This window comes from Suncus etruscus, chromosome 6, assembly GCF_024139225.1.
Source record: "Suncus etruscus isolate mSunEtr1 chromosome 6, mSunEtr1.pri.cur, whole genome shotgun sequence".
In the NCBI taxonomy this organism is placed as follows: Eukaryota; Metazoa; Chordata; class Mammalia; order Eulipotyphla; family Soricidae; genus Suncus; species Suncus etruscus.
The window spans coordinates 77690602-77711151 of NC_064853.1; the positions used below are offsets into that span (position 1 = coordinate 77690602).

General features: G+C 39.4%; 1 protein-coding gene across 1 annotated transcript in view; it reads left to right on the plus strand.

Annotated features, from left to right (window-relative positions):
* The window catches only part of TASP1 (taspase 1), a 205785-nt gene that overhangs the window by 23884 nt on the left and 161351 nt on the right, over positions 1-20550 (plus strand). Inside the window, exons 4-5 of the mRNA XM_049774347.1 lie at positions 2817-2885; positions 16650-16770. Coding sequence (XP_049630304.1) covers positions 2817-2885; positions 16650-16770 — 190 coding nt within the window. The remainder of the gene's footprint in view (positions 1-2816; positions 2886-16649; positions 16771-20550) is intronic.

Here is a 20550-nt window from a genome sequence, read left to right on the forward strand (position 1 = left end):
TTGGTGCTGGAATTTCTGAGCCAAATTATTTGATAGAGGTCATAATTTTGCCTGATATTTACAAAGGAGAGATAGTTAAATGGGAAATTCCTCAACCATTCACGCAGGGGAAAAAGGCATCTACAGTTGGCCTTTTGAGGAGCCCCAGGGGGGTTATTTTAGTTCTCCCCACCAGGAAAATCTGAGGATACATCTGGTGGGCTGAGCCCCCCTAAAAGTTTATGTATGCTGTGGGGACCATACCATATGGTCCCCTGAGCCTGCCAGGAGCGATTTCTGAGCATAGAGCCAGGAGTAACCCCTGAGCACTGCTGTGTGTGACCCAAAAACTAAAACCAAAACCAAAACCAAAAACAAAAAAAGAAAGAAAGAAACAGATATTTCCTCAAAGAAGAAATACAAATGACCAAGAAATACATGAAAAAATTCTCTACTTCACTAGTCTCATGGAGATGCAAATCAAAACAACAATGAGATATCTTTTCACAGCACAAAGACTAGCCCACTAGATCACAAAAAAACAAGAATAACCAATGCTGGTGTGGATGTGGGAATATAGGACCTCTTTTTATTGCTGGTGCGAATGCAGACTGGTCGAGCCTTTTTTGGAAAACAAAATGGACATTCCTGAAAAAGCCAGAAATTGGTCTCCCCTATGATCCAACAATACTATGCCTAGGGATATACCTCAGGAGCACAAAAACACAATAAAAAAAAAAAAAAGCCCTCTGCACTTCTCTGATCAGAGCGGTACTATTTATAGTAGCTAGAATCTGGAAACAATCCAGGTTCTTAAAAATAGATGTGTGACTAAAGAAACCATGGTATATCTACATAATGGAATACTATGTAGCCGTTTGGAAAAATGAACTAATGAAATTTTCTTAAACATAGATCAATATGGACACTATTATGCTGAGTGAAATTAGCTAGATAGAAAGAATAGACATAGAATAATCTCACTCATTTGTGAGATATAAGAAATATAAAAGACAGTATGGTAATGATATCTAAAGACAATAGAATTAAGGGTCAGGAGGTCCAGACCAGTTAGGAAGCTCACCACAAAGAGCGGTGAGTGCAGTTAGAGTAGATAAGCCTCTACTAGGATAATGATAGCTGGAACTGATTGCTCTGGACAAGAATTCTGTGTCAAAAGGGAAGAAAGTGACATGAAAGGCAAGGCCCCCCAACATTGACAACAATGCAGACTACAGTGTCAGTTTTCAGTTTATACAGTAAATGAATTATTTATTTAAACAGTTAAGGATGAAAACAAGTGTCTGCGTTTTCTTGTTGTTTACTAAGTTGGAGTTTCTTTTATAAGTTGCAATTTTAGGAGTTGACTTAGAAATCACTTTTCCTGAAAGTCAGGAACAAGCCCTCCCAAAATGAAAAAAGTCTTTTTTATCTCTTAATTTATAACAAGGAAGCAATATTATAATGTAGAACTTTGCTTCTATCATTTATATTATAATGAAATAATTTGTTTGTCTTAGTATACTATAAGTTATATCTAGACATTATGCTATCAAAAATGACTTTTCCAGTGTCTTCATCTATCAACACTGTAACTTAGAATCACTTTAATAAGATGGGTAGGAGTGTCTTTTGAAGGATAAATTATTATATTAGTTTGATAGTTAATTACCTTCTCCTCCCCCTTTGGATTTGGGCCACATCCATTGTTGCTCAAGGTTTATTCCTGGCCCACACTCAGAAATTACTTCTGGCAGGCTCACAGGACCATATGGGATGCTGGGGATCGAACCTGGGTCAGGTGAGTACAAGTCAAATGCCATACCCACTCTGATATTTAATTATCTTTTAAAAATATAAATTTTTTTCCTATTGAATTTTAACCAAAATGAATCAGCATAATTTCGGCAGCTATTTTGAATTTTCCTATGATAAGTAAAGCCCCTTCACTTAATAAAGTTAGTAGCTGGATTTAATTCATTTTCTTATTTCAAAAATATTAACTTATCAATGTCATAAATTATCCTTGCATTATTTTAAGCATAAATTATATACTTGCATCATTTGAAACATGTTTCAAAAGTTTTTTTGAAGTATGGAACTTTGAAAGATCAATTTTCTTTTCCTGTTTTGCTATTTTGGACTATCCTTCATGGTCCTTCAGAAGAACTACCTGACTTTGTACTTGGGGTTTACTCTTGGCAGTGCTTTGGGATCAGATAGTTTTAGGAATCAAAATGCAACGTGGATGGATCTGGAAAGTTTTATAATGAGTGGAATCAGGTAGAGGGAGAAGAACAGATTGAGAACAATCTCTTTCATATGTGGGATATAAAGAAACTTCATAGAAGAATTTCAGATGCTCAATAACAAGAGAATGGAAGAGCAGGATAACTGGAGACTTGAAGTAGGAGATTTGCCACTGTGGCAAGGGTGAGGTGAATAAGTTAGGAAAGGAAACACTAGGACAGTGGAGCAGGGGAAAAGTGCCCATCACGAGGCAAGCTGGGGTCGGGAGGGAAACTGGGGCCATTGGTGGAGCACAGTGGATGCTGGTGAAGGGATGGGGATTGGAACAAGGTATGCCTGAAACTCAAAATCACAAATATCTTTGTAACTTTATAATTCATGGTGATTCAATTTAAAAAACAGGAAATAATAAACACAGGCCTAATGTATGCAAGGCATGTTTTCAGCTATTGAGCTATTTTATTTTACGAAAGGTCAGTTTTGATTATTTCTGAATGTCACCAACACTTTGAGTCTTTGGAAAGTTGATAGTTTAGTTGGAAATATGTGATTTCTTCAATGAATGATCTTTCTCCTTGATTTCATAGGCAATTGAAAAGCTCCAGGCTGGTGCTCTTGTGACAGATGCAGTGACAGCAGCTTTGGTGGAACTTGAGGTATTTCTCTTTATTTGTACTACAAATAATTTCTGTGTTTGTGCTCATTAATGACTGGTAACTGTTGAGTTAACCCTTAGTTATATGATCCGTGTTTCCCAGCAATGTCAACAAACATAGTAAGAAGCTGGTATATTGTTAGGTAGTTTTTACTGTGGACTTCTCTGAGCAATTTAGAAATTGCTTTATTCCTCCTTCCCCATTGTTACGCAAGATTTATGAATATGAATGTTCATAGTGATGGGAGACCTACATTTTCTCTGTATGTTCAATGGGAAGATTTCCTAACATCATTTCCTTTCTCTAAGTAATGTATTTTCCAAACATATCTGGATCATGAAGCTGTGGTCGTTGAAGGTTCTTATCTAGTGTGATGTTAGTTGGGTCTACTTGTGATTGAAGATATCAAGGGATCAAAGAAAAGACTGTTTGCTCTAATTCTTTGTACTCAAGAGTGAGGAGTCAAACAACCTTAAGCATGTATTTCTTTGGGTGCTAAGGAGGCCTTCAAACTTTCACTATACAAAATAAAGAAGATAGTCAGATGAAAGGATATTTGTCTTAATATTTTTTGTTGAAGCTAGATAGTATATTTTTACATTTTAAAAATTTAAACAGTGGGGGCCCGGCAGTGGCGCTAAAGGTAAGGTGCCTGCCTTGCCTGTCTAGCCTTGGACGGACCGCGGTTCGATCCCCCGGTGTCCCATATGGTCCCCCAAGCCAGGAGCAACTTCTGAGCACATAGCCAGGAGTAACCCCTGAGCGTTACCGGGTGTGGCCCAAAAACCAAAAAAAAAAAAAAAATTTAAACAGTGATTACAAAATGGTTCAAAATTGAGTTTCTAGCGGTGGCGCTAGAGGTAAGGTATCTATCTGCCTTGCCAGCGCTAGCCTAGGGATCCCCTGGCGTCCCATAGGGTCCCCCAAGCCAGGAGCGACTTCTAAGCTCATAGCCAGGAGTAACCCCTGAGCATCACCAAAAACAAAAAAAAAACAAAAAAAAATTGAGTTTCAGTTTTACAATGTACCCCCTAAATCCATACCCATGAAAGTTTCCCACCACCATGGTTCCTGGTTTTCCAACCCTGCCCTCTTCCCTGCCTGCCTCTGGGACAAGCATTTTGCACCCTCCTATCTCTTCCTTATTTTTTTTTTTAGAACTTGTTTGCACTTTTTTTTTTATAATTTTTGAGACCAATGTGCATTATTGCTGCGGACTTTGATCATAATTAGATAAAAGTCCCAGAAGCAAACCTTAGTGGGTTATTTTTCCACTGGGAATCAAGCGAATATGAAGTATGAATTATGAAATATGAAATAAATGAAACCACACAGAATTACATAGTGAAAACAAGTGGTGAGGGAGAGGCCAGAGAGAGAGGTTATTTCTTGAATTGGGCCTTATATAGACGAATTTTGGGACGTAGCCAGGGAGAAAAGAAAAGGGGATGAACCAATGAGATCAGAGCTAGAATTAGCATATGAAGAGACAGGTAAAGAGAAACCAGATACCTTTAAGGAAATGGGGGGAGAGAGAGATCACAAAAGAGCTCAGCAGGAGACTTTTGGCGGGCTTTGGTACTGACATTTCTTTGTCTGTAGGAGAGCTGAGGCTGGATTTCTATAGTGGCCAAATAGAGAAGGATGTAATATTACAGCCATGTTGGAATTACCGCCAATGATCCATGCAAAGGGTCAAATGATTGACTTTGCTAAGCGGGCCTTTTGGCAAATAATTCTTTTAGAAGAGGAAAGCCCTGCACCAGGGAAGGAAAAGACCACGTCTGGTGCGAGCTTTCCTTAGATGGGATGTAACACATTATAATAAGTCTTTCAAAGTTATATTTAAGGTACATAGAGACAGTGAATTAGGGCAATTCCCACCACCAGTGTTGACCTCCCTCCACCACTGTTCCCAGCAAGCCTCCCATACCTCCATCCTTAGCCCCCTGGACTGCTAGTTTAACAGGTCGCTTTTGTGTATAGGTTGTTGTAGTTTGGGTCTCTTGATTCTGTTGTCATTGACTTTGGGTTGGGTGTTTAGGTCTGATCATTTTTTATTTCCACTCAGTGCTCATGAGACTGCTTTGCCCCTAGTATGGCCCACTTTTTTTTTTTTTCTCAACTTGTAGGAAGATATAGAAAACTGAGGCAGAACAAGATGATTCATGTTCTATGGTTTTGTTAAAAAAAAAAAAGAAAACATGCAGGAGCCCTTTAAAAGGTGGGGGGCTGGTGTGGCAAGGTTTCTTCTTTTTTTTTTTTTAAGGCACAGTAAGTATTGAAATTTGAAAGGAAATTCCCTTGGTGTAAGATTTACAGGGTTTCTCCACCTTTGAAGCATGCTGTCATGGGATCAACTACAGGCTCCGGACATGTTCATTGTTAAACCCTAAGGTCCTTTTATGGTGCCAGATAGTGTTCTGCTTGGATGTGGTTGTCAATATCAGTCCTCTGTAATTAGTGATCTTGGTTTTTGCACATAGGATGAAGTCTAGGATAGAGTCTTTCTTTGTGGTTCTGAAATTCTGCTCAGTCATGGTAGTTGTGGTCAGTCTTCTACAATTAGGGATCTTGGTTTTTGTACAGATCAAAGGATGGATTGTCTTCTGATTTCATCTCTCCATTAGGGGATGAGGTAGGGCAACCTACCCTTAGATCAAGTTATTGCTGTTTCCTCGGTGTCACTACGTTGTATGAACCTACTCTGGTGCACGTTGGTGCCGGAGTGGTATTAAACTTTCCCCAGGGAAGTTTGATTCCTGGTGCTATTGCAGGAAATTGTATCAGTTCTAAGGTTGGGATCTGGGGTTCAGGTTTGGATGGTTGATGTTGATCCCATGAGGTCTAAGTTGAGACCCCATGACAAATGTTCAGGGTGGGAGGCACCCTGTCTTATAAAATTTATGGGTTCTTAATTCTAGTAGATGAGAGCTTATTTCCATAATAAGATTTCCCCATTTTAGTGTGCCTATGCAAAAAGGAATGTTGCCAAATTATACTGTAGGTGCATTTGGGGGTAAAAATGACAGGCTCTACAGTTTCTGTTATCTGGTTTTGACCTGAGCTTTTATCTCAAGTAAGACTTTTCTTTTTTTTTTTTTTTTTTTTTGATTTTTTGGGCCACACCCGGTGACGCTCAGGGGTTACTCCTGGCTATGCGCTCAGAAGTCACTCCTGGCTTGGGGGACCATATGGGACGCCGGGGGATCGAAACACGGTCCGTCCAAGGCTAGCGCAGGCAAGGGAGGCACCTTACCTCTAGCGCCACTGCCCGGCCCCCAAGTAAGACTTTTCTACTAATTTCATATTAAGCAGAACCACCAAAACAAGGAAAAATAAAAATTAAAAAATGGGATAGAGGAAGAAGCTACCTTTACATTTGAAAATAAACAAACCAAGAGGTATAACTATTAAGGAATTAAACATACGAAGAAAATATAGATATTCCCATTAAGTCTTTTGAGATAGTCTTGGGGGGATTGAGATCCAGGGTACATTTTGTCCCCACCATAGTCTTATTGAGTCTGAAAAATGGTTTGCTGTAGTAAGGGATAAGGTACTGTCCTCTAGCTGGGGGTCTTTCTGGAGCTAAATCTGGTAGCATGCAACAATCTGCATTGAGGTAGTGTATGTGAGAAAAAGGGTTGCGTAGAATGTGTCAGCAGGAGTGGTGGTTGCAGCTTCTTGTCAGGGTGAGAGATGTGTGACTGAGAGGGTGTCCTTTCGCTTTGGGAGCTGGGTGGCAGCTTATTGGGGCAGGGGTCTATCTCGATTTTTAATGAGTTAAGAACTGAGGGTAAAGAGAGTTAAATAGTGAGAGATAAAGATCAAGATTGAGGGGCTAAGAAGATAGAAGGAGTTCTGAAAGGGGTGGGGAGGAAGGAGGGATAGTATGTACTAGAGGCTGTTATACAATATAGGCATGGATTGTTTACTATATAGATTAGTCAAACATAGAAGGGTCCACTGCATACAAACTCACGCCCAGTTATTGACAGACATTAGAGATCTATTCATAGGTTGTAGTTGGAGACTTGACCTTTATGCACTATTGTTAATGAAGTTAATCACTTTAACTCCATCAGTACCCGGTTATTATTCTGAGTGATCAGTTCCAATTATCATTGCCATATTGATCCATTCTTTGCTCTGACTGCACTGCTCCACTATTTGTGGCAAGCTTCCTACCAGGGACTAGTCCTCTTGGCTCTCCTTTGTTATCTCTGGATCTGGATATTATTACTACTTTATCTTTTCTTTTTCTTTTTTTTTGGTTTTTGGGGCCACACCCGTTTAATGTTCAGGGGTTACTCCTGGCTAAGTGCTCAGAAATCGCCCCTGTCTTGGGGGGACCATATGGGACGCCGGAGGATCGAACCGCGGTCCTTCCTTGGCTAGGGCTTGCAAGGCAGACACCTTACCTCTAGTGCCACCTCCTCGGCCACCCTGTAGTTGGTCTTAATGACAGTATGTTTCATGGGTAGGGACACCCTGTTTTTTTAGGCCAAGGATATTTTCTTTCTAATTCCCCAGTATTTGCTGCACCTATGCAAAAACCCCCAAAATACATACAAACAAAGACTAAAAAAGCAACCCTGCCACACACACATCCTTTAAAGATATTTTAATTTGTATTTTCTTTTTTTTTGGTTTTGGGCCACACCCGCCGGTGCTCAGGGGTTCCTCCTGGCTGTCTGCTCAGAAATAGCTCCTGGCAGGCACGGGGGACCATATGGGACACCAGGATTCGAACCAACCACCTTTGGTCCTGGATCGGCTGCTTGCAAGGCAAAGCCGCTGTGCTATCTCTCCGGGCCCAATTTGTATCTTCTAAATAAGGGTTCCCACCATTTTTATAGAACCTTGGGACATGAATTACTTTGTTTTACCTCATATTTCTGTGTCTTTCTACAAACTGAGAAAAAAGAAGAAAAAGTGGTCTCAGGTGCATTGGTGGAGAAAAAAAGAAGCCAGAACTAAATACCACAGCCAAACTCAGTGACAAAAGAATCATGAGACCCAGGCTAAAACAATCTAAACTTAAAATGTACCTGTTAGAGCCGGAGAGATAGCTTGGAGGTAGGGCATTTGCCTTGCATGCAGAAGGATGGTGATTCGAATCCCGGCATCCCATATGGTCCCCCGAGTCTGCCAGGAGCGATTTCTGAGCATAGAGCCAGAAGTAACCCCTGAGCACTGCCAGATGTGACCCCCCCCCAAAAAAAAGAGTACCTTTTAAACTAGTAGGGCAGGGGGCTGAGGGTGCAGGTATGAGATGCATGCTGGGAACTTTGGTGGAGGGAGGTCAACACTGATGGTGGGAATACCTTAATTCACTGTCACTGTGTGCCTGAAATCCAACTATGAAGGATTTGTAATTCACAATGGTCTCAATCTAAAAAGAAAAGAAGATGAGGTCCAAGAAAATGTGACTCAGCAGTTCCTGAGGAGGTTGTTGCATTATGTCAATCCTGTTTTTTGCTCTTCAAGTTGTTATTTTCCTACATTTTAGAATTCAATTTTGAGCTATTTAGAGCTACGTTTTGTATGAAGCAGGATAGGAGGTATCGCTGTGTTTTGTGTTTGTGATAGCAATGAAATTTATGGATGGAGTGTAAAATGTCTCATGTATTAATAGAGATATTAGATTTAGAGGATTTAATCAGATTTTTTAGCCCTGGATATATAGTATTGATTATTGAAACTCTGTGTGTGTTTCTCTCTCTCTGTGTGTGTGTGTGTGTGTGTGTGTGTGTGTGTGTGTGTGTGTGTATGTGTGTGTGTATGTGTTGTGTGTATGTGTATGTTTGGGTCTACCAACTTTGTAATCTAATATCTGCTTTCAAATTTTTAGTAATGAAGAAGCTAGGCAAAGATATTCTGTGTTCAACAAAATCACAGATTGATATAATGATCAATCTCAAAGACCGCTTTTGATTTTCAGTTTTTGTTCATTTCTCAAACCCAGGTTTTTATGCAGAATCTGGAAAGAAATGTCGAAAAATTTTAAATTATGTAATTTTAAAGAATCTCATCAAGATCATATCTGAAATCCTGCTTGAAAGTAAAACAAGTTTTAAACAATTAAAAAGTATAATTAAAAACGATTCATATGGGCCCAGAGAGATAGCACAGCGGCGTTTGCCTTGCAAGCAGCCCTGATTCAGGACCAAAGGTGGTTGGTTCGAATCCTGGTGTCCCATATGGTCCCCCATGCCTACCAGGACCTATTTCTGAGCAGACAGCCAGGAGTAACCCCTGAGCACCGCCGGGTATGGCCCAAAAATACAAAAACAAAAACAAAAACAAAAATGATTCATACAATTATTAAATTTATGAGCGTAGATTTAAATAAGACCAATGAAGGCTTGTATGTCGGTGTAGTAAAGCAACCATCTTAACAGTGGAATCTTCTCATTCCAGTTGATAGTTGTATGGCTATCCCCACTGCTGGCACTTTGCTGGCAGTCAATATTATGCAGGGTCTGCTTCCTGTGGGTATATACACTTTCACGCAGCTCATGATAGACTTATGCTGGAACGCAGGACATCAGAACTGTAACTTACACTTAATAGGCTCTGAAAATTCCAAGTGAGTAACTTATTTAGGTTTCCCTCTTAGAGTTTGTGTAGAGGTTAACATTTTCTAATGAGTTCTAAGTCTTTTTTTCATCCAAAGAAGCTTCTTTGCTACTTCTATGTTAATAAAGTTAGCAAAGGCCCCCTGTCCCTCCACTTTTGACCATGAGCTCACCTCAATGGTTCCTTTGGAGTGATACTTACATATTATACTGAAGATGACTAAAAGATCTAATTTGTTCTTTGGCCGAAGAGGAGCATAAACGGGTGCCAAATTTGGCTTTACTAGAGAAACATCTATGTTTTTTCTTTTCTGTTGTAGTTCATGTGGAAAGGACAATTTCAGGTACTGTGTGTTCTAATTTCTTCCTGAACATAACAAAGACTCCAACTAAAATAAAGCTTAAAACTTTTTCAGATGTGCACATCTGTTGAAGCCAACATTTTATTTTAGAGACTCGTATTAATGCTTGACAAGTAATTCTTTGTGCTGAAGCTTTGTGCTTTGTGCTTTGTGAATTTGAATTAAAAAACCATGCAAATAAACTGGGGGTGATGTCATTTTTCTGTTTGTTTTATGTGTTTATTAGCAAATTTGATAGATTAATAGTAGAAAAGTGGTGAGTAAAAATGTCTATATTTCTGCATTTTTTTGGCAGGGAAAATAGATATGTAATGCTATTTTATTTTATTTTTCTCTGCTACTGTATTGTTTCTACTGAGGTCACACATCCTTCTGTATTGAAAGTAATGTGATATAGATATTTCTCTGTTGAATGATGGTTTGTTATTTGCTTCTAGTTGAATGTACAGATCTCTTCCTGTAGTGTATTTTTATTAAGATTCCCCTTCCTTTAGTTAAAAAATTATTGTATCTCTACCACCTCCAGGGTCCTTATATTTTTAGTTTTATTAATAAATTAGAGAAATATTAGAGAAATATATGGATTAATTTTTTGGATAGACTATTATTGCCGGGGCTGGAGCAATAGCACAGCAGTAGGGCGTTTGCCTTGCACATGGCCGACCTGTAATGGAGCTGGGTTCAATCCCTGGCATCCCATATGGTCCCCCAAACTTGACATGGGCAATTTCTGAGCCCAGAGCCAGAAGTAACCTCTGAGCGCTGCAGGGTTTGCCCCCCCCCCCAAAAAAAACCCCAAAAGATATTATTATCATATTAAGAGATCCTCTAATGAACAAATATTGTCATCAGTGCATTGAAAGGAGAGTGTGGATGCTGCAGAATATCATAAAAATGTATATTTTCTAATATGCTGTTTCTGTTTTTTTTATTTTTGGCCACACCAGTGATACTCCTGGCTATGTGCTCAGAAATCGCTCCTGGCTTGGGGGGCCATATGGAACAATCGGGGGATTGAACCACAGTCCGTCCTAGGCTAGTGCGCACAAGGCAGATGCCTTACCGCTTGCACCACCTCTCTGGCCCCTGCTTCTGTTTTATTAAAAACATTAAGTATGCTGGGTTGGAGCGATAATGCAGCTGTAGGGCGTTTGCCTTGCATGTGGCTGACCTAGGACAGACCTTAGTTCGATCCCCAATGTCCCATATGGTCCCCCCAAGCCAGGAGCGATTTCTGAGCACATAGCCAGGAGTAACTCCTGAGTGTCATCGGTTGTGGCCCCAAAACAAAAACAAAAACAAAACATAAAGTATGCTGTCTTTTGTATAATTTAATAGGTATAAAATGAACTGTCAAATGAATTTTCAGTATGCTCTATTTGACTTAAGTGTTAACAGCATGTGATGCAAACAAATGTTCTCTCAACTTACATCTTGTATAGCAAAATTATTACTTTAACACATGTTAAAAAGTAGAGCACTGTAACTATTTGGCTAGATTTAATTCCGGGCTGCCTAAGTTGAATAATTTCCTCAGGCATTCTGACTTTGATCAACCACAGCAAGAACTTTTAGCATGCCTGTAAAGCATCTGTAAATATGTTCTGAGGTAGAGAAAAAAAGAAAATACCAAAAAATTGAAAGAATACTTGCTGTCCTTAAGGAGCAGTTGCAGAATGAAAATGGGAGGCTTTTTGTTTCTCTAAGAACTATTTTTAAATAACTGAGCTTCTAATGTCCGAGTATACCCCAAGGTTCAATTTTAATGAATAAAAAACAACTTGACTTGGATCTATTAAAAATGTCTCTGTCCAATTCTGAAATTGCTTAATTAAAGTCCAGCAATTCTTAAACTTCCATCCTTATTAATTATTAATTGGCTAAAATATAAACATAACTAATATACATTTCATTGAAATGATCCTATATAATTGACTAGTATTTGGACAGAACCATTTTCTTCTTCTTTTTTTCTTTCTTTTTTTTTTTTTTTTGTGGTTTTTTTTGGGTCACACCCGGCAGTGCTCAGGGGTAATTCCTGGCTCCAGGCTCAGAAATTGCTCCAGGCAGGCACGGGGGACCATATGGGATGCTGGGATTCGAACAGATGACCTCCTGCATGAAAGGCAAACGCCTTACCTCCATGCTATCTCTCCAGCCCCCATTTTCTTCTTCTTTGGGACCAGAGTGATAGTATAGTAGGTACTTGTCTGCACGTGGATGATCTGACTTTCATCTCCAGCATCCCATATGTCTCCTTGAGCCAACAGGACTGATCCTTGAGCAGAGACCCTGAGTAAACCCTGAGCACAAAACTAGGTATAAGCCCTGAGCACAAAACTAGGTATAAGCCCTGAGCACAACTTGGTATGGACCAAAAGTAAAAAACAATTTTTTTCCCCTTTTAGAGAGCAGTTCTTAGAACATATATGGCCACAGTAGAAATAATTTCTCTCATATACTTCTTTTAAGCACATGGGTAAAATGAACTTGCAAACATCTACTGATTTCTATACATACACATGAACAAATAGTATTTATAATAGTAAACTGTCCCTGTATTAGGAAGAGACATGTTTTCCAACACAATTATATCACATACATGTAACTTCCCTGGGGGCAGAGAGTGGTTGTGTGTGTGTATGTTTGTGTGTGTAGGGGTGTGTGTATATGTGTGTTGTAGGTTGTGTGTGTAGATCTAACCCAGGCTCTCGCATATATGGGTCATTTACCTACCATTGAACTACATCTCCTAAGCCCTTACCTAGAGATCTTTTGTTGTTGTTTGTTTGGGGACCATATCTGGCAATGCTCAGGGGTTACTTCTGGCTCTGCACTCAGGAATTACTCCTAAAGATGCTTGAGGGATCACATGGAATGCCAAGGATTGAACCTATGTTGGCCTCGTGCAAGGGAAATACCTTCTCCTTTGTGCTATTGCTCTGGCCCCTCACCAGGAAAGCTTTTTTTTTTTTTTGGTTTTTGGGCCACACCCGGCGGTGCTCAGGGGTTACTCCTGGCTGTCTGCTCAGAAATAGCTCCTGGCAGGCACGGGGGACCATATGGGACACTGGGATTCGAACCAATTACCTTTGGTCCTGGATTGGCTGCTTGCAAGGCAAACGCCGCTGTGCTATCTCTCTGGGCCCTCACCAGGAAAGTTTTTAAAGCTCTGTTAACTGAACATAACATTGAGTGACCTAGCTGCTTTCTTTTTCCTTTTTTTTCTTCTCTCTCTCTCTCTCTCTCTCTCTCTCTCTCTCTCTCTCTCTCTCTCTCTCTCTCTCTCTCTCTCTGTCTCTCTCTCACTCTCTCTGTCTCTCTCTCTCGCTCTCTCTCTCTTTTTTTTTTTTTGGGCCACACCTGTTTGATGCTCAGGAGTTACTCCTGGCTAAGCGCTCAGAAATTGCTCCTGGCTTGGGGGACCGTATGGGATGCCAGGGGATCGAACCATGGTCCTTCCTTGGCTAGTGCTTGCAAGGCAGACACCTTACCTCTAGCGCCACCTCGCTGGCCCTATTTTTTTTTTTTTTTGTAATTTCATATTAACAAATACCTCTAATTAGCTCTAGGTATGAAGAAATATTTTTGGTTCTAAATTATATCAATTAGTAGGAGGAATCTCATACCCCATAATTTTCCATGTTATAGATCTTTCTAATTGTTCATATTCTCCAATTAGTCATCCTGAAAAGCAAGATTAAATAAAATTACTTGCAGTAAAATTAAATTGATCACTTATCAGTTTCATCTTTTTTTTTTTTTTTAAGAAATAAAAGCTATTTTTCAGAACTAGGAAAAGAGCAGTATAATTAATGCACACCTCTTTCACTCATCTTTTTTTTTGGGGGGGGGGTCACACACCGGTGATGCTCAGGGGTTACTCCTGGCTATGGGATGCCGGGGATCAAACAGAACTGAGTTTCGTCCTGGATCAGCTGTGTGCAAGGCAAATTTCCTACTGCTGGGCTATCGCTCTGGCCCTTTGCCTATCTTTTATTCCCTAAAGGAATTTCAAAGAATTTGCATAAGGGAAAAGAGAGAGAGGAATTTGAGTAGATTTCTGTGTTGGTTATCTTATTGTTATTTGTTTAATTAGTAGTAAACATTGGCTTTGGAATGCTTTAATTTCTTCAATAGTACTTATTTAATTTTTTTAGTATATGTGTTGCCGAAGCGAGCACATACTTATTTAATTTTTTTGTATCAATTTCTTTGACCTTGAAGCATCAAACTTCAACTGAAAACATAGTCAACTTTTTCAAAAACTGAAGGTTTGCCAGAGAGATTATAGGAAGGTCTTTTCCTTTCATGTAGCCACTAATTTAATTTCTAGTATTTTATGTGGTTGCCTGAGCATCACCAGGCATCACCTTAGTACAGAGCCAGGAATAACCCCTGAGCACTGTTACTGCTGGATGTGGCACCCAAACCAAAAAACTAACTGAAACCCTAAACTACCGTATTTTCCGACGATCTGGCGTATAAGACGACCCCCTAACTTTAGACTTCCTCTCTGACTCTGGCCAATCTGAGCAGGCTTTTTTACAGTGTAGATTTGGGTACAGAACATTGTATAATTTGCATGCATAAAAAGCCTGCTTGAATTGGCTGAATTAGAGAGGCAGTCTTGCAGTGACTGGTGCAGGATCAAGTTGGAAAATTAGTTTCATGGCAATATCCAGACGATTTTCATTTAGCGGCATGTCGACATGTTTTTCGGGACATACTTAGCATATAAGATGACCCCCGATTTTCAGTTGACTTTTTCATTTCAAAAGTCGTCTTATATGCCAGAAAATACGGTATATAGGATCTGATGCTTAATTTATAGATTGTCATTATTCTTTATGTGATAAAGTCTTTTTTTGTACATTACTTGAACACTGATCATTTTCATCATGGTATATCACCATTAAATGAAGTTATGGGTGAAGTTATTACTGCTAATTAGCAAAGTTCAGGGGAGCATCATATTTTATTCTTATGTATTCTGGATAGAAAGTTCATATGACATTTTTAGAAACATAAATTTCAATCGCCACAATTATGTGGTATTTCTGACTAATCTGGCTCTCCTAATTAGGTAAATTGACATATGGTTTTTAGATAGAGTATAGGCTACTATTGGTGGGTACACTCTATAGTTCTCTGGGTTTATTCTTGGATCTGTGCTTACAGTTCAGTCCTGGCAGACTTGGGGACAATTGTATGATGTCCTGGGGATTGAACCCAGGTTGGCTTCTGCATCCAAATTTTTGTTTAATTTGCAAGAAGTGATTTTAGCTTGCTTAAAATAATATATATATATATATATATATATATATAATCTATCTACAAAAATGAACGAGAGCCAGAGTGATAGCACAGTGGTAGAGCATTTGCCTGCATGCAGCCAACCCAGATTTTATTCTCAACATCCCATATAGTCCTCCCAAACATGCCAGGAGTTATTTCTGTGATATTTGCAGTAATAGGAGTAACCCCAGAGTGCTTCCAGTTGTGAAAAAATAAGTCCAGAACTACTATCATAACTAATGTTGATAGAATGCTTTCCCCTAAGAATATAAACCCAGTGATGTTGCTTCTACATACTAGATAGTCTGGTTAGGACAATTAGGCAAGAAAAATATTTTCCATAAAAGCATGAAGCATGTATGATGCTTTCTTTATCTCAGTTGATAGAGAACATGTTTTGCACATGTGCCATCCTGGATTGAATACCTGGATTTGTGTGATCCTCCCAGGTGTGGCCTTGTGGAACTGAGCATTTTCCCCCAAACAGTGTAACACACATCAAAAATTTTTAAATAGGGGCCGGAGAGATAGCACATTGGCGTTTGCCTTGCAAGCAGCCGACCCAGGACCTAAGGTGGTTGGTTCTAATCCCAGCGTCCCATATGGTCCCCCATGCCTGCCGGGAGCGATTTCTGAGCAGATAGCCAGGAATGACCCCTGAGCGCCACTGGGTGTGGCCCAGAAAAAAAAAAGATAAAAGAAAAATGTTAATTATTATTTTTAAAATTACTATTATTATTATTATTTTTTTTTTGGTTTTTCGGGCCACACCCGTTTGATGCTCAGGGGTTACTCCTGGCTAAGTGCTCAGCAATTGCCCCTGTCTTAAGGGGACCATATGGGACTCTGGGGGATCAAACCGCAGTCCTTCCTTGGCTAGCGCTTGCAAGGCAGACACCTTACCTCTAGCGCCACCTCGCCGGCCCCAAGAAAAAAAATTTTTTAAATAAATGTAAATAATAAAAGCATCTATAGGACTAGTGAGACAATAGCAGGGTGGGGTGCAAGATATGGTCACAGTTCCAGGCTTGAGGGGACCATATGGGATGCCGAGGATCAAACCCAGGTCAATCCTGAGTTAGCTGCATGCAAGGCAAAAGTCCTACCACTGTGCTATTGCTCCGGTCCCATTTTTTTTTTAATATTTGAGGATTCCTATGTCAGAAATTCATAAGGTATATTACTGTTTACTTTTCTATTGTTTTTTTTTTTTTTCTTGGTAGTTTGGAAAGAAGGTCCTCCTGATATAACAGTGAAGTGTGAGTCTTAGAAAACTAATTGGATTTCAGGGCCTGAGCGATATTACAGAAAGATGGTATACCTGCCTTGCATGTCTCTGATCTGGGTTTAATTCCTTGTACTACATATGGTTTCTTGGTCCCATCAGGAGTGATTCCTGCAGTCCAGAGCCAGGTATAAGCCCAGAGCATTGCAAGGCATGACCCCCAAACAAAAATAAAAAAACTCGCCTATACACAAATAAGCTTAATTGTATTTTCATTTTTGTGTTTATCTTTTAGGATTCTCCTTTTACAAATGCAGGAATGGGGTCTAATCTAAATCTCTTGGGTGAAATTGAGTGTGATGCCAGCATAATGGATGGAAAATCTTTAAATTTTGGAGCCGTTGGAGCACTCAGTGGTATGTGAGCATTATAATACACCAACTCTTATTCTTTCCTTTTCCTTTTCTTCTGTTTAGTTACTGTGTTTTTCAATTTTATAATGTTACATTCCAGTACTGGACCCTCCCACTGTAGCATTTTCTTCCACCTTTGCTTCTCGTCTCTCTGCCTTCACCCCCCCCCCCACTCTGCCTTTGCCTCACCACAGCTACCCTATTCATCCTACCTACTTACCCTATTCACCCAACTCACCATATTCACCTTGCTCACCCTACTCACCTGAGTTTCCTATTCATCTTAGTCACCCTACTCACCCTTGTCACCCTAGTTACCCTACTCACTCTACTTATCCTAGTCATCCTACTCACCCAACTGATCTTACTCATCCACCTCACCCCTGCTCACTCTACTCACCATAATCGCATGACTCACTATATTACTAAGGTCCTCTCTCTAGATCAGTTCTTAGATTCTGCTACTATTGGCCCTTTTCAACTCTGTTCTTGAAAAAACTTAGTTTTTAAGACTGATGTCTTTATCATTCTTTCTTTTAGTAATGTTGAATTATTTTTCTTCTATTGGATTTAAAACTTTAACTCTTCATTACAAATAGTTTTAAAAGAATAAAATGAAGCAGTTATGGTCCCAGTTACCTTGAAGGAAAGATTTTTTTTTGTTTTGTTTTGGTTGCACTCAGTGGTTCCCAAGATTTACTCTTGTCTCTGTACTCAGAGATCATTACTGTGGACTTGGGGAACCAAAAAGGGTACATAGAATAGATCCTCAATTGCCTGCATCCAAGTCAAATACCATACCCACTATATAATCTCTCCAGTTCCCTCCTTGAGAGATTACATGTAAAATATGAATTAGCATATTCTATTAATCTCATAGTAGTTTAAATACATAAATAGCATCATTTTTTATTGTTATGCAATTCATATGATAAAATCTTTATCTTTAATCTTCCAAATCTATTATTATCATCCTGTCTTTGGGACACAATGTCAGTCATTACTTACATTTTTAAGATTTAGAAATATGGGTTAGCATAGTTTTTGTGCCTTTGATTTTGGACCTCCTATGTGGTGCTAAGGAGGCCTGCGTGGTTCACCAGTGATTATTTGCATGGTATCTTACCTGAAAGTATAAGACTTCTGCTTCCATTTTTTCTTCTTTTTAAGGTCACATTGGCTATATAAGGTCTATGGTATTTTCTTTTTTTGTTTGTTTTGATTTCGAGTCACACCTAGCAGTGCTCAGGGCTTACTTGTGGCTCTGCACTAAGGAATTATTCTGGGAAGTGCTTGGGGGACCTTATGGTTTTCAGGGCAAACCCCAGTTGGTTGTTTTAAGTCCAATACCCTATCGCTGTACTATCTTCCAACACTCTCATTTTTGGAGGGGGAATGTATATTCTCACCATCCATGCTTATCCATTGAGTTGTGATACTTTCCAGAAATTGTACCTTTTAGTTGGGAGCTCACTGCCTTGAAGCCAGACAATGCTCATGGTACTGCAAGTTACAGATAGCAGGTTTCAGGCATATCCTGTCATGGGCAAGCATCACACTTGGTGCATGTGAGCTACACAAGGGATGGAATAGGAGGCCTTACACTTGCAGAACAGATATTTTAGCCACTTGCTAAATTATCCTTTTTCACGGCCCCAGTTGTATTTTAATATATGTTGATAAACGGTTCATCCATTACTTTCATGTTCAGTGACATTTTGTTTTTCATGCTGACTTTGGGACTATACATATTTGTGCTTGGGTATTCATACAGTGCTGGGGCCTGGGACTATAAAGTCTGTGTGCAGTCTGGTAAATTCTCTCTGGACTGGTGTTAATAAATTTATTTATTTGTTTTGGAAAAAAAATCGATCGTCACTAGGCCAGCAAAGTAGCTCAAGTCATAGAGCACAAGCCTACAAAGTATAATGCACTGAGTTTGGTACTAGCACTGCATATTACTCTCTAAATAAATGACACCGTCTACTGTGAACACTATAAAAAGTAAATTACTTTGGAATTTCTTTCTTTTAAACCTGTCTTACTTTATTTAAATATCATGGTTACATAATCATAATTGTTTCTGCCCTTCCATATTCCAACACCAATTCCACCACCAGTGTGAATATTCCTCCACCATTGTCCCCAAATTCCCATCCATCCTCAAGCCTTTCTCTTTGGAAGGCATGAAATAATTTATTTTATATTGCTTGCTTACCACTAAGTGGTAATGGAATTAACCAAAAGAGCTACAGCCAAAGAACAATTTTGAAAATTATTATATCTTCCAACGGAATTTTTAAGGCATTGTCTGAAGGTTTATTAAGCTGTTTATTCTTAGTCGATCATTCTGTTACTGTTTTTGTTTATTGACTTTAGTAAACTTTTATGCTACCTTCATATTTAACTTGATGTGCTCCTACCGTGGTGTTAGTATTAAAAAATTTGAAAGTTATGCAGTTGTGAGTCCAGCAATTTCTAAGTCCTGTGGCCAATATATCAGCAACAGTGGGGTTTGGCTGAGGCTGCCAGGGCTTCTGGACGTACAGAAGGGGCAAGGTGGGGAGGCTGCCACCAACTCACTCTGACAGAGCCCTGGAGCTCTCAGTCCAAATACCAGCTTTCGTGGAGTTTGGGCTGGTTTAGCATCTCTGCAGAGATCAGTGGTAAAGCAGTGAAATTGGGTCATTCTCATGGCAGCGATTGTGGGACTTTGCCTGCCGTATTCCCCAAAGGTACCACAGTTTTCAGTTGCAGCACCAGTGGACCTATGGTTTTTCGCAGTTTGGTTGTCATCTCTTTCGAGGATAAAATGTTTCTGGAGCTGGCTGATGAGTGGATATTGACCTTGAAATTCTATGACTTCAATTATATCATCTTTGAATCATAGAAATTTCTATTTTTTCTTGAAATATTTAATGTTTTTTTCTTTTTTCTTACTGTATTAGTTATCATCCCATGCAGGGTGGAATATACATGACAGTGTATTTATCTGGCTTCTTGATCTTTGAGGGAGGAAATTAAGGTATTTTTAATTTTGTAAGATGTATTTACTCTAGAATCAAATTGAGGGCATTTCCTTTTATTATTTTTTTTGTTTGTTTTTGTTTTTTGGACCACACCTGGCAGCACTCAGGGGTTATTCCTAACTCTGTGCTCAGAAATTGCTCCTGACTCGCGGGACTATATGGGATGCTGGGGATCGAACCTGGGTCAGCTGCATGCAAGACAAATGCCCGACCTACTACTGTGTTAGCACTCCAACCCTAGCGAATTTCCTTTTAATAAAAGTTTGCTATTAATATTTTTGGGAGGAAGGGGCCATTGTTCCACAGTCAGTACTGCACAGGGTTTTATCCTAGATCAGTATTTGGGGATTCGGGGATCACTCCTGCAGTTTATTGTTTTTGCTTTGGAATACACCCAGAAGTGCTCAGGTCTTACGCTAGCTTTTTGCTGAGGATCATTCCCGGGGGGCTCAGAGGACCATATGGGGTCTAAGGATTGAATACTAGTTGGCTGCATATAAGCACTCTGCTTGCTTTCCTGTTATTCTGGCCCCATTCTAGCAGCTTTTAGATGACTCATGGGCAGTACTGGAAGTTAATTGGGGATGATTGCACATGAAAGCTCTTTACCCATGTACAGTATGTTTCTCTGACCATAGTTTCATTTTTAATGCCTATTAATTGACATTTTGGTAATTTTTATTATTTTTAGTATTTAAGATCCTTTATTCTTTTTTTTATTAAATTTGTGATTGATTTTTGAATAGTAAACCAA